Source organism: Suncus etruscus, chromosome 11 (assembly GCF_024139225.1).
Source record: "Suncus etruscus isolate mSunEtr1 chromosome 11, mSunEtr1.pri.cur, whole genome shotgun sequence".
NCBI lineage: Eukaryota > Metazoa > Chordata > Mammalia > Eulipotyphla > Soricidae > Suncus > Suncus etruscus.
The window spans coordinates 69,044,208-69,061,611 of record NC_064858.1 but is presented as its reverse complement, the minus strand read 5'-3'; the positions used below and the strand labels follow the sequence as shown (position 1 = coordinate 69,061,611).

Below are 17,404 nucleotides of genomic sequence, written 5' to 3'. Positions count from 1 at the left end.
GGCTTTGTAAACACTGGACAGGTCAACCAGACTGAAACCCAACAAGAATATACTAGACCTGAGGAGAGAAATGGAAGAAAGAGGCCTAGTGGATATATATAGGACACTCCATCCCCAGAAACCTGGATACACATTCTTCTCCAATGTACACGGGACATTCTCCAGGATAGACTACATGCTGGCACATGAAACATACCTCCATAAGATCAAGAGGATAGAAATTTTGCAGACTACCTTCGCTGACCACAAGGCTCTGAAATTATTTGTGAACTCCAAAGGGACTCAGAAGAAACACTTTAACACCTGGAAGTTAAACAGCCTCATGCTCAATAACCAGTGGGTCCGAGATGAAATCAAGGAGGAAATCAAAAGGTTCCTGGAAACAAATGATAATAAAGACACAAACTCTCAGAACTGATGGGACACAGCAAAAGCAGTACTGAGAGGAAAATTTATAGCTTTGCAAGCACACATAAGGAAGGAAGAAGGAGCTTACCTGAGTAGCTTAATGACACAGCTAATAGAACTAGAAAATGCTCAACAAAAGGACCCAAGAATAGGAAGACAAAAGGAAATAACAAAGCTGAGAGCAGAAATCAACGAAGTGGAAACTCAAAAAACAATCCGAAAGATCAACGAAAGCAGAAGTTGGTTCTTTGAAAAAATAAACAAGATTGATAGACCACTGGCAAACCTAACAAAGAAAGAGAGAGAGAGAAACTTGATAACTCGTATCAGGAATGAAAAAGGAGAGATCACTACTGATATGACAGAGATTCAAAGGGTAATCAGAAACTACTTTGAAAAACTCTACGCCACTAAAAATGAGAACCTGGAAGAAATGGATAAATTCTTGGACTCTTATACTCTTCCACGGTTGAAGGAAGAGGATGTAGCATATCTAAACACCCCCATCACCATTGATGAAATTAAAACAGTAATCAAATGTCTGCCGAAAAACAAAAGCCCAGGTCCAGATGGATTGACTAATGAATTCTATCAAACTTTCCAAGAGGAACTACTGCCAATCTTGGCAAGACTCTTTCATGAAATTGAACAAACAGAAACACTTCCAAATAGCTTCTATGAAGCCAACATCACCTTGATACCTAAACCAGACAGAGACGCTACCAAAAAAGAAAATTACAGACCAATATCACTGATGAATGCAGATGCAAACATCCTCAACAAAATCCTGGCAAATAGGATTCAATGCCTCGTTAAGAAGATCATCCACTACGATCAAGTAGGTTTCATCCCAGGAATGCAAGGCTGGTTTAACATCCGTAAATCTATCAACATAATACACAACATCAATAACAAGAAAAATAAAAACCACATGATCATATCAATAGATGCAGAGAAAGCATTTGATAAGGTCCAACACCCATTCTTGATCAAAACTCTCAGCAAGATGGGAATGGAGGGAACCTTTCTCAATATAGTGAAGGCCATCTACCACAAGCCAGTGGCAAATATTATCCTCAATGGAGAAAAACTGAAAGCCTTCCCTCTAAATTCTGGCACAAGACAAGGCTGTCCTCTCTCACCACTCCTATTCAACATAGCACTGGAAGTACTTGCTATAGCGATTAGGCAAGAAAAGGATATCAAGGGAATCCAGATAGGAAAGGAAGAAGTCAAACTCTCACTGTTTGCAGATGACATGATACTCTACTGAGAAAACCCTAAAGACTCTATCAAAAAGCTTCTAGAAACAATAGACTCATATAGCAAGGTGGCAGGCTACAAAAATAACACACAAAAATCAATGGCCTTTCTATATACCAATAGTAATAAGGATGAAATGGACATTAAGAAAACAACCCCATTCACAATAGTGCCACACAAACTCAAATATCTTGGAATCAACTTGACTAAATATGTGAAGGACCTATACAAAGAAAACTATAAAACTCTGCTCCAAGAAATAAGAGAGAGGACACACGGAAATGGAAACGCATACCCTGCTCATGGATTGGCAGGATTAACATCATCAAAATGTCAATACTCCCCAAGGCATTATACAGATTTAATGCCATCCCTCTAAAGATACCCATGACATTCTTCAAAGAAGTGGATCAGACACTTTTGAAATTCATTTGGAACAATAAACACCCTCGAATAGCTAAAGCAATCATTGGGAAAAAGAATATGGGAGGAATTACTTTTCCCAACTTTAAACTGTACTACAAAGCAACAGTTATCAAAACAGCATGGTATTGGAATAAGGATAGGCCCTCAGATCAGTGGAATAGGCTTGAATACTCAGAAAATGTTCCCCAGAGATACAACCATCTAATTTTTGATAAAGGAGCAGGAAATCCTAAATGGAGCAGGGAAAGCCTCTTCAACAAGTGGTGTTGGCACAATTGGATAGCCACTTGCAAAAAATTAAACTTAGACCCCCAGCTAACATCATGTACAAAGGTAAAATCCAAATGGATTAAAGACCTCGATATCAGCCCCCAAACCATAAGATATATAGAACAGCACATAGGCAAAACACTCCAGGACATTACAGGCATCTTCAAGGAGGAAACTGCACTCTCCAAGCAAGTGAAAGCAGAGATTAACAGATGGGAATATATTAAGCTGAGAAGCTTCTGCACCTCAAAGGAAATAGTGCCCAGGATACAAGAGCCACCCACTGAGTGGGAGAAACTATTCACCCAATACCCATCAGATAAGGGGCTAATCTCCAAAATATACAAGGCACTGACAGAACTTTACAAGAAAAAAACATCTAACCCCATCAAAAAATGGGGAGAAGAAATGAACAGACACTTTCACAAAGAAGAAATACACATGGCCAAAAGACACATGAAAAAATGTTCCACATCACTAATCATCAGGGAGATGCAAATCAAAACAACGATGAGATACCACCTCACACCCCAGAGAATGGCACACATCACAAAGAATGAGAATAAACAGTGTTGGCGGGGATGTGGAGAGAAAGGAACTCTTATCCACTGCTGGTGGGAATGCCGTCTAGTTCAACCTTTATGGAAAGCGATATGGAGATTCCTCCAAAAACTGGAAATCGAGCTCCCATACGATCCAGCTATACCACTCCTAGGAATATACCCTAGGAACACAAAAATACAATACAAAAACCCCTTCCTTACACCTATATTCATTGCAGCTCTATTTACCATAGCAAGACTCTGGAAACAAGCAAGATGCCCTTCAATAGACGAATGGCTAAAGAAACTGTGGTACATATACACAATGGAATATTATGCAGCTGTCAGGAGAGATGAAGTCATGAAATTTTCCTATACATGGATGTACATGGAATCTATTATGCTGAGTGAAATAAGTCAGAGAGAGAGAGAAAAACGCAGAATGGTCTCACTCATCTATGGGTTTTAAGAAAAATGAAAGACACCCTTGTAATAATAATTTTCAGACACAAAAGAGAAAAGAGCTGGAAGTTCCAGCTCACCTCAGGAAGCTCACCACAAAGAGTGATGAGTTTAGTTAGAGAAATAACTACATTTTGAACTGTCCTAATATTGAGAATGTATGAGGGAAATGTAGAGCCTGTTTAGGGTACAGGCGGGGGTTGGGTGGGGAGGAGGGAGATTTGGGACTTGGGTGATGGGAATGTTGCACTGGTGATGGGTGGTGTTCCTTTTATGACTGAAACCCAAACACAATCATGTATGTAATCAAGGTGTTTAAATAAAAAAAATTATAAAAAAAAAGAAATATCAAATGAAATAGAAAAAAAAACAAAACTTTAAAAAAAAAAAAAAAAGAAAGAAAAACCTTGCTTTGCCCAAGATTAGTTAGTGCTCCTGCACACTTAGAAAATAAGAAATCTCATTTTGAAAAAAGATTCAGTAGGAGACTTAAAAAAAATGTATTTCTTTAAAAGCTTTAAAAATCTCATGGGGCCGGGTGGTGGCGCTGGAGGTAAGGTGCCTGCCTTACCTGCGCTAGCCTTGGACGGACCGCGGTTCGATCCCCCGGTGTCCCATATGGTCCCCCAAGCCAGGAGCGACTTCTGAGCGCATAGCCAGGAGTAACCTCTGAGCGTCACCGGGTGTGGCCCAAAAAACCAAAAAAAAAAATAAATAAATAAAAGCTTTAAAAATCTTGGAGAGCATTACAAGAGGAAAAACTTTCAAACTGTTAGTAAATGTTAGGCCGAAATTTCCAAACTTAGAAGAGGACAAGAAAATGAAACTGAGCAGGAAATTGGGCATACCTTAATGTGTACAACTAATTATATGTGTGCGGCAAATTTGTTCTACTAAAATTGCTGAGACCAAGATAATTTAATGATTGTTGCACTATTTCAGGCGACTAAAGTTACTACAACAAGCCATACAGTAAGCTTAAAACAGCAGCTTTATTTCTACATTTCTCATAATCTTGAAAGTCCCAAAGCAAAGTGCCAGCAGATTTTTCTAGTGAAAGGCAATTTTCCAACTTACAGACAAGTGTCTTCTAAATAAATCTTCTGACCAAAGAGAAAGATGGGGCTCCAATTCCTTCTTACCCAAATGCTAGTACCACCTCTCAACCATTTCTAAACCAATATTATCCGCTCAATTCCTTCTCAATACATAAGCTATATTACCCTCCCAAACTCCTACCTTGAAATATCATCCATACTGTTCTCCCAATTCCATCTCAATACATGAATCATATCACCTTACCAATTTCTTATCTCAATACACAAGCCATACATATCCTCCCTAAATTCTTGTCTCAATACATTAAACCATAGCCTCCAAAATCCCATTGTTGTACAATTACATTGGGGATCAGAAACTTCAAATTCTGACTGGAAGGAAACAGTCAGTACATACCACACACACCTTGACATATTACTAACCTTTTATGATTATTTGGGCACTGGTCTGACAATTCTTGGAAATTGTGTGATGTAAGAAGAACTGAGATCTACATGATTCAAAATGTCTTATTTATCCAGAGGCAAACATACATCAACTGCAACTAAGTATGAGAAGTCAGAGAAATGTAGAAATTCCCTTAGAGCCATTAAAATTTCTGTTTCAGCATTTCTTCACTAATACACAGTACATTTCCCTGTCTTGTTTGTTTTTATCTTAAACGAGTTCTTAATTAAAAGAAGGAAGCAACATATTTTACAGAGAATATGCTATACTGAATGAGAAAAAAAGAAAAGGGGTCCTGTTTTCTAAGGTTCAAACCATCCCCAATTAATCACTTTTAGACTACAGAATTAAATTTCAGTTATTGGAAAGGTTTACATAGAATGACTGTCTTCTTCACTTTTAAAGTTAGACAAAATATCACTGAAATCTAAACATCCAATTCAATAAAACATCAAGCCATGGAGTAATGATGGATAACCCAACCATGCATATTCTTCTAGATATTCAGAGCTAATGTTGAAAGTAAAAAAAAAGCCAAACAAATTCCAAAGGCATGTTTCTTTTCCTACCTGAAATTCAGTTCATGCCCATTCCTTCGAAGTATCCCTCTCTTGGAGGTAAGAACTACTTTGAAAGAGGATTTGAGGCCCATTTTCTCATTGGCACTTTTTCATATGAGCCCATCAGTATTTGGAAATGATAAAAAACGTTTGTCTGTCCCAAAGAGAGAACTAGCAGGTCTTTTGAAGGTCACCCTTATTATCTCTTGTGTTATTGGGAAGAAAATGCAGAAAACTGCCCATTCTTTCTTATAATTCTATCCCTGGTTATTTTAAGCTTTAAAATTGAGAAATAAAGGGCCCGGAGAGATAGCACAGCAGCGTTTGCCTTGCAAGCAGCCGATCCAGGACCAAAGGTGGTTGGTTCGAATCCCGGTGTCCCATATGGTCCCCTGTGCCTGCCAGGAGCTATTTCTGAGCAGACAGCCAGGAGGAACCCCTGAGCATCGCCGGGTGTGACCCAAAAACCAAAAAAAAAAAAAAATTGAGAAATAAAGAATCTCTACTGGCAAGGGAACAATCATTCATTACCCCTGGATACTTTTTGTTTGGGGGTGACATCCAACCATGGTCAGGACTCACTCCTGGCTCTGTCTTAAGAGTAGCTTTGGTGCTAGGGCTGGGGACTGAACTTGAGTTTACCATGGACAAGAAAAATGCCCTGAAGCTGTACCATCCCTCTAGCCTCTAAAACTCTGGCTATTTTTCAACATTTTCTCTGTGATCCCCAAATATACAAATCAATCTTCAGCAACATTAACATCCATTGCTTTTATGAATAAGAATTTGACAATATTCTTCCTAATGTGCCTGTGTTTGTTTCTTGTCTGATCTTTGAAATTTTTGTAAGGTCTCAGCTGATCCTCACCAGTTTATATTTCCAAGAACCTCTCACAGACCCTATTCCCTCACTGACCTTGCTCTTTTATTGTTGCAGAGCAATGAAACCCAAGGCCTTAGAAATCACCCCTCCTGATCTCTGTTTCCTTTCTTGAGCATTCTTCTGCCTCATTGTCAAGACAGTAATAGCATCTGCATCAAAGATACTGTGTGAGGATTAACTGAAATCAAACATGAAAAGTACTAACTACAATTTACTATTTAGATGGCATGCCCAAAATATCTTTTATTTGTGAGTTATTATAATAGTTTGACCATATTATAAAATGATCCATTTAATGTCTACACACACACACACACACACACACACACACACACACACACACAAGGGAAATAAACAACCTTTCATTCTTTTTTATTTGGGGGCCACACCCAGCAGCAATCATGGCTCTGCAATCAGAAATCACTTCTGGCAGGCTTGAAGGACAATATAGAATTCCAGGGACTGAACCTGGGTTGGCCAAATGCAAGACAAATGCCCTATTATTAATAAATAATAATTAATAATAATACTTAATGATTTAATAATAATTAATGATAATTAATAATGTTATTGTTCCAGCCCACATTTTTTCTTGAATGGCAAAGTAAATATTTGAATGTACACAGGAAATATTACTGTGCATAGGGAATGTCCCTAACCCTATGCAAAGAATGAAAGAAAATTAAGAAAATGTATGCAATATTTTAAGTCTTTGTAGACCATAAGATACACAACTGCATTCAAATCTACATCTGTCCAAACAGAAGCTTGTGCACTTGTCATTGATTGCACTGAAGAAAATGCAAGCCCCAGGGAAAAGCCCAACTAATCATTATTGAGCATTTACTAAGAACCAAACAGTTTTGTAAGCACTTGTACATGTTTTCCTGGTTCATTTTTTACCACTGATTTTACAAAGGAAAAATAAATACAGAGAAGAGATTAACTGTTTCATAGCTAATAAGAGGCAGAGTTTAATTTTGAATCAAGATGTCTGGACCCCAAAGATCATATTCCTGACTAGTCCTTGCATACTCTTTTCTGCCTTATGCAATATTCTAAAATCAAAATCAGTTTGGAGTAGTTGGGGCAATTACACAGGAGGTAGGGTACTTACTTCCCTTGCAAGCAGACAACCAGGGTTAATCCCTAGCTTCCCATAGCATCCCCCAATCCAACCTGGAGAAATTCTTGAGCACAGAGCCAGGAGTAACTCTCGAGAACCACTAGATGTGGTCCAAATATATATATAAATAAAATATAATATATACAAAACAAAATAAATATATACAAATAAATAAATAAGCCCTAAAAAAGAACTGAAAAATCTATAATTTTGAGGAAAATGGAGTCAATGGGAAATTCTGCATGAAAACTCGGGCAAAAGAACTTAGTAGTATTTTTTTTGGGGGGGGTCACACCCAGCGGTGCTCAGAAGTTACTCCTAGCTATCTGCTCAGAAATAGCTCCTGGCAGGCACGGGGGACCATATGGGACGCCGGGATTCGAACCAACCACCTTAGGTCCTGGATTGGCTGCTTGCAAGGCAAATGCTGCTGTGCTATCTCTCTGGCCCCGGTAGTATTTTTTTTTAAGTGTCATGTTAAACCACCCTGTCCTGACCAGGACTGAATCAGTAATTTTAGTTAACTGTAAATGGATGTGACTTGAGAATTTCCAGGTAGTTTAGAGAAATTGGAAGAGGTGGGATTCACTAGACAGTGCAATCAAGGGCAATGAGTTAAGTGAGTGTAAGGGTACCACTTAGCAGACACTCTCATCTGACAGAAGGAATGAATCAAGGCAGACCACATTCATTTCTACTAAAGTTTACCTTCTCTTTTATAACCTCTTATTCGTTAGGTATAACATTTGAGTGTTTTATGGTTGGCCAAGTTATTGCTAATAGTTCCCAGACTTCTGTCAGCTATGAGCACCTTCCACAGCTCTCGTCCAAATAATAGTAATAATATTGGGCTGAAGAGATAGCATGGAGGTAGGGCATTTGCCTTGCATGCAGGTGGATGGTAGTTCTAATCTTGGCATCCCATATGATCCCCCAAGCCTGCCAGGAGCGAATTATGAGTGTAGAGCCAGGAGTAACCCCTGAGAAACAAAAGTAATAATATTGACTTGGATAGAGAAAACCAAACTACCTTAGAGAAATGTTTCAATGACTAGAACTCTAAGAGTTTATCCAGCCAACTCTAGACACTGGCATAGTTTTCACAACCTTCCATGTGCATCGGGGCCCCATGAGAATACAGTATAGTTATTCTTAGAAAGCCCAAGTGGCTCCATTGAATGAATCACAACTAAGTGCCAAATCTGTTTTTTTCACTTAATGTGCCTTCAATTCTGCCAAGATTAGGTTGGGTTGTTTTGTCTATAGTGTCCTGATATTCTATTTTATTGCATTTCTAGAAAACAGAATATTTATGTGATCATTAATTATTGTTCTTCAATTTTCTTCAAAAATTCCTTAGCAGTTGCTCACTGATAATATCCAATTTTCTCATTATTAGTAATAACTCTTCATCATATAAAGTTTTCTCATCTAATCTGGTACCTTAAATTTTATTGTTCCTCTAAGATTCTAACCGTTCTACCTATTTTTTATTAATATAAATATTTGGTAGAAAAAAGGCCTATTTTGTTATGAAATGAAATATTCTATCACTGCAATGGAAAGGTAAATAGGCAGAACTGGCAGGACTTAAAATAGCTCCAGAGTTTCTAGGGAAAAGTTCTATCACCTTAAATAAAAAATCTTAGTCCCTTAATCCAAGACAAACAACTATCAAGACAAATAACATTATCTCTCAGCTCAATGCAATGGCTGCAAGTTGCCTTTGGTGAAAATTTTATTCATATTTATTTTGACAAGGCTTCACATTCACCTAGCAAATTACTTAGTAAAATGAAATGAAAAAAAAATGCAGCATTATGACCTACAGAAGAAAAAAGCAACGATGTAGCAATAGTACTTTTTAAGAGTAAGTTCATAACTGCCAACTGAAAGTGTGTACAAATTAAATCAATTTCAATTTCGTTATCAGGACACTGTTCTATCTGCTTGCAGTCATAAAACAATGAGGCAGTGTGGTTTAATTGAGCATGTGTATTGGAGAAAATCTTATGAAAACACCTTGTTGGAAAAATAGAAGTGAAGATTTTTTTCCAGTTATAAACACTTTCATTAGCTAACCTAATTCAATGTCCACATTGAGGAAGCAAGGGTATACACACAACAGAAATAGGTTTGTAAATATAAATGCTAGCATCTCCCATTTTTTCTTAGCCCTGTGATGCATTCTACTTGTTACAGCCACATACAAGAGGAAAAGTGATAACCACAGAGAATCACCACTTTTGAATCATTGTATATATGTATGGCACTCAGTTGATCCAAGTTCCATCACCCGGCATCCTATAAGATCCCCAAGCCTAACTAGGAGTGATTTCCTGTGCACAGAGCCAGAATTACTCAATTGGGCACCTGAGCACAATTGGGTATGGCCTTCTAACAAAATAAATTCCAACTTAAAAAAAAATGACTGCAAGTTAAAGTTCTCCTACATCATTTTTGTTCATTATTCAGTAAACAGATATTAAGTGTGCACCAATTCTGTTCCAAAAGAAGCAGTTAGACTTACATAAATGAATCTGGTATGATCTCCAAGAAGAGGAAAATTATATTCTCAGGATCTTATGTCAACCTAAGAGCTTTCCTCAAAAGTTAACAGATCTGTACTTAGGCAATCCTTAATGCCTAGTAGACAACAGCCCATTGGCTTCACTCCCTAGAAGTTCCCTTTTTCTACTACATGTAAGCACTTTTAAAAAATGCTCTAAAAGCAAGAGGCTTAATTCCATCAATGACCAGAGTCCATCCAATACTTCTCAGGGCTGCCAGAGTGGAGTTAACACTTTAGCATCTAATTACCAGATTTATTTTTCCTCTTATGGAAGTGTAATTGCTCATTTCTTTTCCATATGGCTAAAATTCTCACTCCCTGAGAAATATCTTTGGAAGGAATTAAACTCTTCAGAAAGGTGAATCCTTCCCATGAAATCTTTTTGTTACCCAAGAGAAGAAAAAGGTGGAGAAGACCTAATTCTAACTCTTAGAAAATGTCTGTCACCATGGAGTGCAGAAACAAACACTGAACTATTGATTTTTAATAACAGCCCCAAATTCAATATATATATATATATATATATATATATATATATATATATATATATATATATATATTTTCAATGTTCAGTGGAGCCTAAAGAAAAACTGAGAAAGGAACGGCCTAAAAATGCAGCTGATTGCTGAGGTTCAGGGAATTAGTACTGCCAGTGAAGACATCCTCTCCTCCCCCAACACAACCACCATACAGTCATCTTTAATCCAACCAAGAACTAGTCAAACTTTTATTTTTCTTCTTCCTTAATCTCCCCTTATGTTAAGAAAATAATGAGAAGGAAAGAAGGGGCAAGGCCCTTTGGACTGTGAGTTAAAGCAATTTTCAGGCAAATATAGATATTATAAAAAAGCAGAGAGTATAGCTGATTAAAAAAGCTATAGACTGCCCCAGGCTTGAATTGGGAGATACACAAAGTAATAAGCTCTGCATGTATTGAAAAGTGAAAAGAGAGAATTTTTTTTTACTCTATTACAAATTCTATGAAAACTATGGCATCCACTGGATTTTTCATTTACATTAATTTTTCTCATTTTTTTCCTGTAAGGTTGAACACACACACACACACACACACACACACACACAGCCTAGTTTTATACTTGAAAAACTCTAAAACAATGTTTGACTTTTTAAAAGGGAGAACATATATATCAAAATTGTTTAGATGATATTTGAAATAAGGAGTTATATAAGAAACCAAGAAATCAAGATTTCCATTTCCATTATTGCTGCTTCTTATACAAGTCAAGTGGAATTCACAGGAAAGTTAGATGATTCTAACACCAATTGTTTGTTTATGATCACCTAAATTCAAACTGTGAGCTACTGATCATGTCATAACAAAGACTATACTTTCAGGGGTCATTTCTATAGTATGATCATGTCATAACAAAGCTGTAGCTATTTGAAATCCAAATTTTAATTAACTCCTAGAAATATCTTTAATTATTCACTTTTTCTTAAATTGTTTTTTCAAAATTTATTTGTTGATGATTTAAAACAGAAGTCAAGTGTAAAAGAGTTTTGATGTTTTCTTTTTTCGGACCTTGAGACAGAAAGTGAAGAGAAATTGCTTCTACCACACTAAATAATGTTTCCGAATTCATGGTCAATCATTCCTATCTATGTTCTTTATTATGAAGGTGTAACACATCCTAGGTTTGACTTTAGTAGAAGTCATCCCTTGACTTTAGCTGAAGGTCATTTTTTGGCTTTTGAGATTAAAATAGGGCCAACTGCACTCTGAGGTGGGAAGAATGGCAGTGAACATTGGAAATGTTGAAAGAGACAGACAAACTCCTTATCTACATCTTGGCCAAGAGTAAATTAAATTACAATATTACTTTCCACATCACTGTCTATTAGGAAATATTTGGTTGGAAATAAATAAATATAATGACGACTTGAATTCAACATGTAGATTTATGTATAGTGACAAAAATTGTAGTGCTAAAATGTATATAGTGTTTTTGTCTAGGAAGAAGCAAAACTGTAGATTTTGTTGAAATATATAGAACAGAATTTATATGCAAGGGTCTCACTTAGAGTGTTGTTCTTTCTGGATAATTTCTTTTTTCCCTGAAACTTGATTGGTTATATATGTAATAGTGAGACAAGCAGCCAGCCTGGAAAAATAACTTCCTTCCTTCCTTCCTTCCTTCCTTCCTTCCTTCCTTCCTTCCTTCCTTCCTTCCTTCCTTCCTTCTTTTTCTTTTTCTTTCTTTCTTCCTTTCTTTTTCTTTCTTTCTCTCCCTTCCTTCCTTCTTTCTTTCTTCCTTTCTTTCTCTCCCTTCCTTCCTTCTTTCTTTCTTCCTTTCTTTCTCTCCCTTCCTTCCTTCTTTCTTTCCTTTTCTTTCTTCCTTCCTTCCTTCCCTCCCTCCCCCTCCCTCCCTTCTTTCCTTCTTTCTTTTTCTTTCTTCATTCTTTCTTTTTATTTCTCTTCCTTCCTTCTTCTTTCTTTCTTTCCTCCTTTCTTTTTTCTTTCTTTCCCTTCATCCCTTCTTTCTTCTTTCTTTCTTCCTTCCTTTCTTTTTCTTTCTTTCCCTTTGTTCCTTCTTTCTTTTCTTTCTTTCTTCCTTCCTTCCCTCCCTCCCCCTCCCTCCCTACCTCCTTCCTTCCTACTTTCCTTCCTAACGCATTGGGCCATTCCACATTCATCACTATTCTGTCCCACTAGTTTTAGAGAACTTTTTAAATATCCTCGATAAAAAGTACATCATCTGGCTCTTAGCTATAAATATCCCACATTCCATTTTCGATCACTCCCCCACCCCATTTCATGTTTTTATGCCAAAATCATCTGCAAGCTGCACACATGAGATTCTTTACCAAAGGACATCTCTCCAGGCAATTGAGACTTGTGTCTTGAATTCCTTTACATCTCAGAATTAACCTACTCAAGGAGTCAAACTAGAGTTACTAGAGTTTCCAGAATATATTTATACTAGATTAGTTACTAGAGTCACTAGAGTCACATCTTGATCCTATCTGATTTTTTTCTCTCCAGTATTTATTTGAGTTCTATAGGTGTGTGAATCTCATTATCATGCAAATTCTATCAGATCTTATTCCTTCTGTTCATTATTACTGTCACATTGCTTCACATAGCATTTGTCTATGGCTGGCACCAAATAATTGTATTGAATGGATGAATCCCTACTTAGTATCTCTTCCCTCTTCCACCCATAGTAGATGCTTAATGTCCATAAATGTGAACTCTGATTTAGGCATTCCTCTTGCATTCTGTACATGGATGATGACAAACTGAATGAATGAATATGTTTGTTTGTGTGTATAAATCTTTCTCTTTCTCTTTCTCTTTCTCTTGTCTATGACCATAATGAAGAAAATGATATATGCATTTCATTCTTCAATGTATATATACCAGTCATACTAACTTAGAACTGGCATTCAGTAACTATATAAAGATTCTTGAAGACAGCAGAAAACAGGGAACAAGTGTGCCACAGCCACTCAGAGGTTACTCAAGTTTTACATCTGGAATTTCATATCAGCTGGAAAAGATTCAACACATACACAGTAGTGAAAACCTCGGGTGACCCTGTTCATACTTTCTTGGTCTAGCCTGGTTCTGATAAAGGCTTGTTTTCCAGACAAGTTCAAGAAATGGTTAAAAGCAATCTGCATTTTAGACTTTTAATATAACCACCTTTGAATTCTGAGAAATATGGGTGCCTTAATTTCAATCCATAGTTTTAATTTTTTGGTTAAAACCCTGCCCTGAAAATTCCAGATATATCCATTTATGATGCCTAGGGGTACCAAACAAAAATGAAAGGATAATTTAGCAGCTGCCATGAATTACTAGATTAACCCTGCAGAACTCGCTCTTTCAAATCAGTGTTTTTAGACTCAGGTTTGCTGAGATGCCTCTTAGAGGGTGCTTATTTCTTTCATTCTTCCCAGGTTCTTCATTCTTCACCATCCTCCTTGGTGACTCATGGTAGAACTGGTGCACTTTCTAGTGAGAAGCTTCCCCAATAATGGGTTCAAGATGGAAAAGAGAAAAAGAAAGAAAGAAAGAAAGAAAGAAAGAAAGAAAGAAAGAAAGAAAGAAAGAAAGAAAGAAAGAAAGAAAGAAAGAAAGAAAGAAAGAAAGAAAGAAAGAAAGAAAGAAAGAAAGAGGGAGGGAGGGAGGGAGGAAGGAAGGAAGGAAGGAAGGAAGGAAGGAAGGAAGGAAGGAAGAGAAAGAAAGAGGGAAGGAGGAAGGGAGAAAGGAAGGAAGGAAGGAAGGAAGAGAAAGAGGGAAGGAAGGAAGGAAGGAAGGAAGGAAGGAAGGAAGGAAGGAAGGAAGGAAGGAAGGAAAGGCTGAGGGCCTTATCCTCGTCGGGTCCAAATGCTTTGACTCAAGGCATTGCACTTCATTATTAAATCCTGATCTTAACACAGCACAAGTGGCTGTTTGCCTTGGCTCACCTAGCCCAATCAATATTTCTTTTGGATCTTCTACTGTGAATCAGCCTATGTATGGCAAGCACTAAGAGCCTCAAAAGTGGATTTAGAAACAGCACCTTTGGGTACTTAATTCAGTGAAGAAACAGAAGCACAGAGATTTGACCTCAGAGAGCATCAAAGTTCACTAGGAAACCTAGAAAAAATCTTCCAGTATGAGACCCAAAACTGAGTCCTACTATTCATTCATCAAACTGGACACTCTTGAAGCTGTGTTTGAATCATAACGTAAGATCTTGCATGGCACAGAAGGGAACCGAGGCCCCAATAAGCAAATAAATCCATTCAAGGTCAGAGTTAAATCTGAGTCATATTTGTACTGTCTTTTAACAAAGACATAATTTTTTGAGTAGGAAAAATTTAAATTCCTTAGCTTCATCTAATTCTATGATTAATTATACTTTAATAAAAAGAGAGAAATTATTTTTCTATGCAGACTCAGTGCACAGCAATGATGTCCTCATGCGTCATCGGTAAATGATGGACTTTTGCAGGGAGGCGCCAGTAAATGAATCCCACATACATCCAGGGACTCTTTTAGCTTTGCCTAATCTCACCAGCAGGGGACAGGTCCAGTCCGGCTGTGAAACAGAGCAACTTTGAGAAATGGTCTTAATCTAATTATACTTCCTTTCTACAACTAAGGGATGCTTCAAAAGACTGTGTGGGTGTGGGTGGGGGGAAGGTCATGCATTTTCAGTAGCAATGGGGGCAGCAGTCTTGAAAATTCACAACCAGGACATTTTCTTTTCCTGGTCTTTCTTTTCCTCCTCATCTAGTTATTTGACTCGATGTTTAAAAGACGGTGGTGATTCATCTGGAGTTCCTTACATGGCAACGTGAACACTCGGGATACCATCCTTTTTTAAGAGTTTGCCATTTATTGGGCTCTGAGTGGCAACGCTTCACCCTACTATGCCCATGCCCTGCTCTGGGGAAGAAATCGTGGCTTATACAATGGATCTGTAAGCCCTGGAATGACTGTTATTAATTCACCAGTTTGCACATCCACAATTTCCCAGTCCCGGATCAGCTCCTCTTGACCTTTCAAGTCTCCTCCCAAGTAAGGTTGCTATGGGCACCACAGAGCATCTATTCTGGCACCAAGAGATTGCATTTAAGTGACCCACAATCGCTCCAAATTTTAAGCCCACTGAGTTCACTCAACTGCCGAATGATCTTTTTTTTTTTTTCCCTTGCGCCCCCAACCGCCCATCGCCAAGACCCGTTTCATTCCCTATAAAGTGTATTTTTAGGGAGCATATTGGACTAAAGCATCTTCCTCCAAATGGCCGCTTGGGGTACTAAATCCCGCAGCTGTGGACAGGGACAAGAAGGGGCAGAGTCGAGGGACCGGGCGTGAGGCAGCCAAGGGGACAAGGGAGCACGGGGGACAGATGACAGCCGCTCGGAGGAGCCCCTCAAGCCACACACACACACACACACACAAGCCACACACACACACACACACACACACACACACCCCTGCAGCCCGAGAAGCCCCTCCAGCCAACACACACACACACACACACACACACACACACACACACACACACACACACACACACACACACACACACACACACACACACACACACCTGCAGCCCGAGAAGGTCCTGGGCGGACGCCGCATCCCCAAAACCCCCGTGCAAGGGGATCGCAGGGTCGCAAGTTCTATTTCGGGGTCGGCACCCGGGACACGGCGCTGAGCGGGCTTGGAGCCCCAAAGGCCGCCTGGCTGGCCAAGAGAAACGGGTTCCCTCCAGCTTGGTGCCCTCCAAGCTGGCATCCGGGGACCAGCGGGTCTGCGCGCTGCTCCCCGCACCCGGCAACCCTCGCCTGCGCCCCACCTCGCCCTCTGCGCGCTGGCGAGCTCCGCGCCCAGCCCGGGCGCCCCTAAAGCGCCCCTGCGCCCTGCACCTTAGCAGGCCACGATCACGGGTGCGGAGGAGAAGGGGAACCCACGCAGCCCGCAGCACCGACACAAACTTCGCGCTTCTTCCCTGGGGTGGCGCCCCCCGGCCGTCGTGCGGGCTCCGGGGGGCCGCGCCTGGGTCTATCTCGGAACCCGGAACCCCGACGTTCCCCGCGCTCTCCCCAAGCACGGAGCCGGTGCGCCGGTGCCCCGGTGCCGGAGCTGCAGAATGCGCCGGGGCCGGCCAAGCCCGGGCCGGGCTGGGCGCTGCGCGCGGGTGCCTGGGGGTCCCCGGGAGCCAGCGGGGCGCGCACTGCCCTTACCTCGGTCCAGCGACAGCGGCTGCACAGCGCTCAGGGTCGCCATGTCTGCCCGGGAGCCCGAGGGACGCTCGGCTGCAGGACCAGGCTGGGCGGGCGGCGGCGGCGCGGAAGGCCCAGATGGAGGCTGAGCTGGCAGCGAGCGGGGAGCGCCGCACCCCTGAGCCCCGCCGCCCCAGCAGCGCGCCCCTCCGAGGCGCCGAGGCGCAACTTTGCGCGCCGGAGAAGGGACCTAGTGGCCGCGGGTTTGAGGCGGATGAAAGCTGGGGGTTGGGGGGGGGGGATGGGGGAGCCGGGGGAGGGGATGCAAAGAAGAATTTTGTTTTTCTGGGGTTTTGGGGGGCTTTGTTATTTGTTTTTTTCTGACCAGATCATCCACTCGCCGCGTCTTTAGAGGAAAGACGCCGCGCGGGGCCACGACCTTATGGTTTCGCCCGTGGTCGTGTCTGGGAAGGTCTGTTACTGGTCCGTGGAATGTTGACTCGAACTGCTGGCAGGGTAACGGCCTCTAGGCAGAGCTTCCAGGGGTTACCCTGAACTCAGGTTTGGAAAAGAACTTCCTGAACACTGACTTGATCAGCAATAGTTTGTTTTGTTTCTCTTGGTAAAAAAGGATTGTTTTGTTTTAAATCAGAAAAATGTACCTAGAGCTTGACAAAGCTGGTCTCTAAGCGATTGTAA

General features: G+C 40.2%; 1 protein-coding gene and 1 pseudogene across 1 annotated transcript in view; one reads left to right on the top strand and one right to left on the bottom strand.

The window, feature by feature from the left end:
• LIN7A (lin-7 homolog A, crumbs cell polarity complex component) overlaps positions 1-16,903 on the bottom strand; it is a 143,852-nt gene extending 126,949 nt beyond the window's left edge. The window contains exon 1 of the mRNA XM_049783601.1: positions 16,727-16,903. Within this exon, the coding sequence (XP_049639558.1) occupies positions 16,727-16,769 (43 nt within the window). The 5' untranslated portion in view covers positions 16,770-16,903. The remainder of the gene's footprint in view (positions 1-16,726) is intronic.
• LOC126023370 (uncharacterized) lies at positions 11,359-11,453 on the top strand (annotated as a pseudogene).
• Positions 16,904-17,404: the final 501 nt, after the last annotated feature.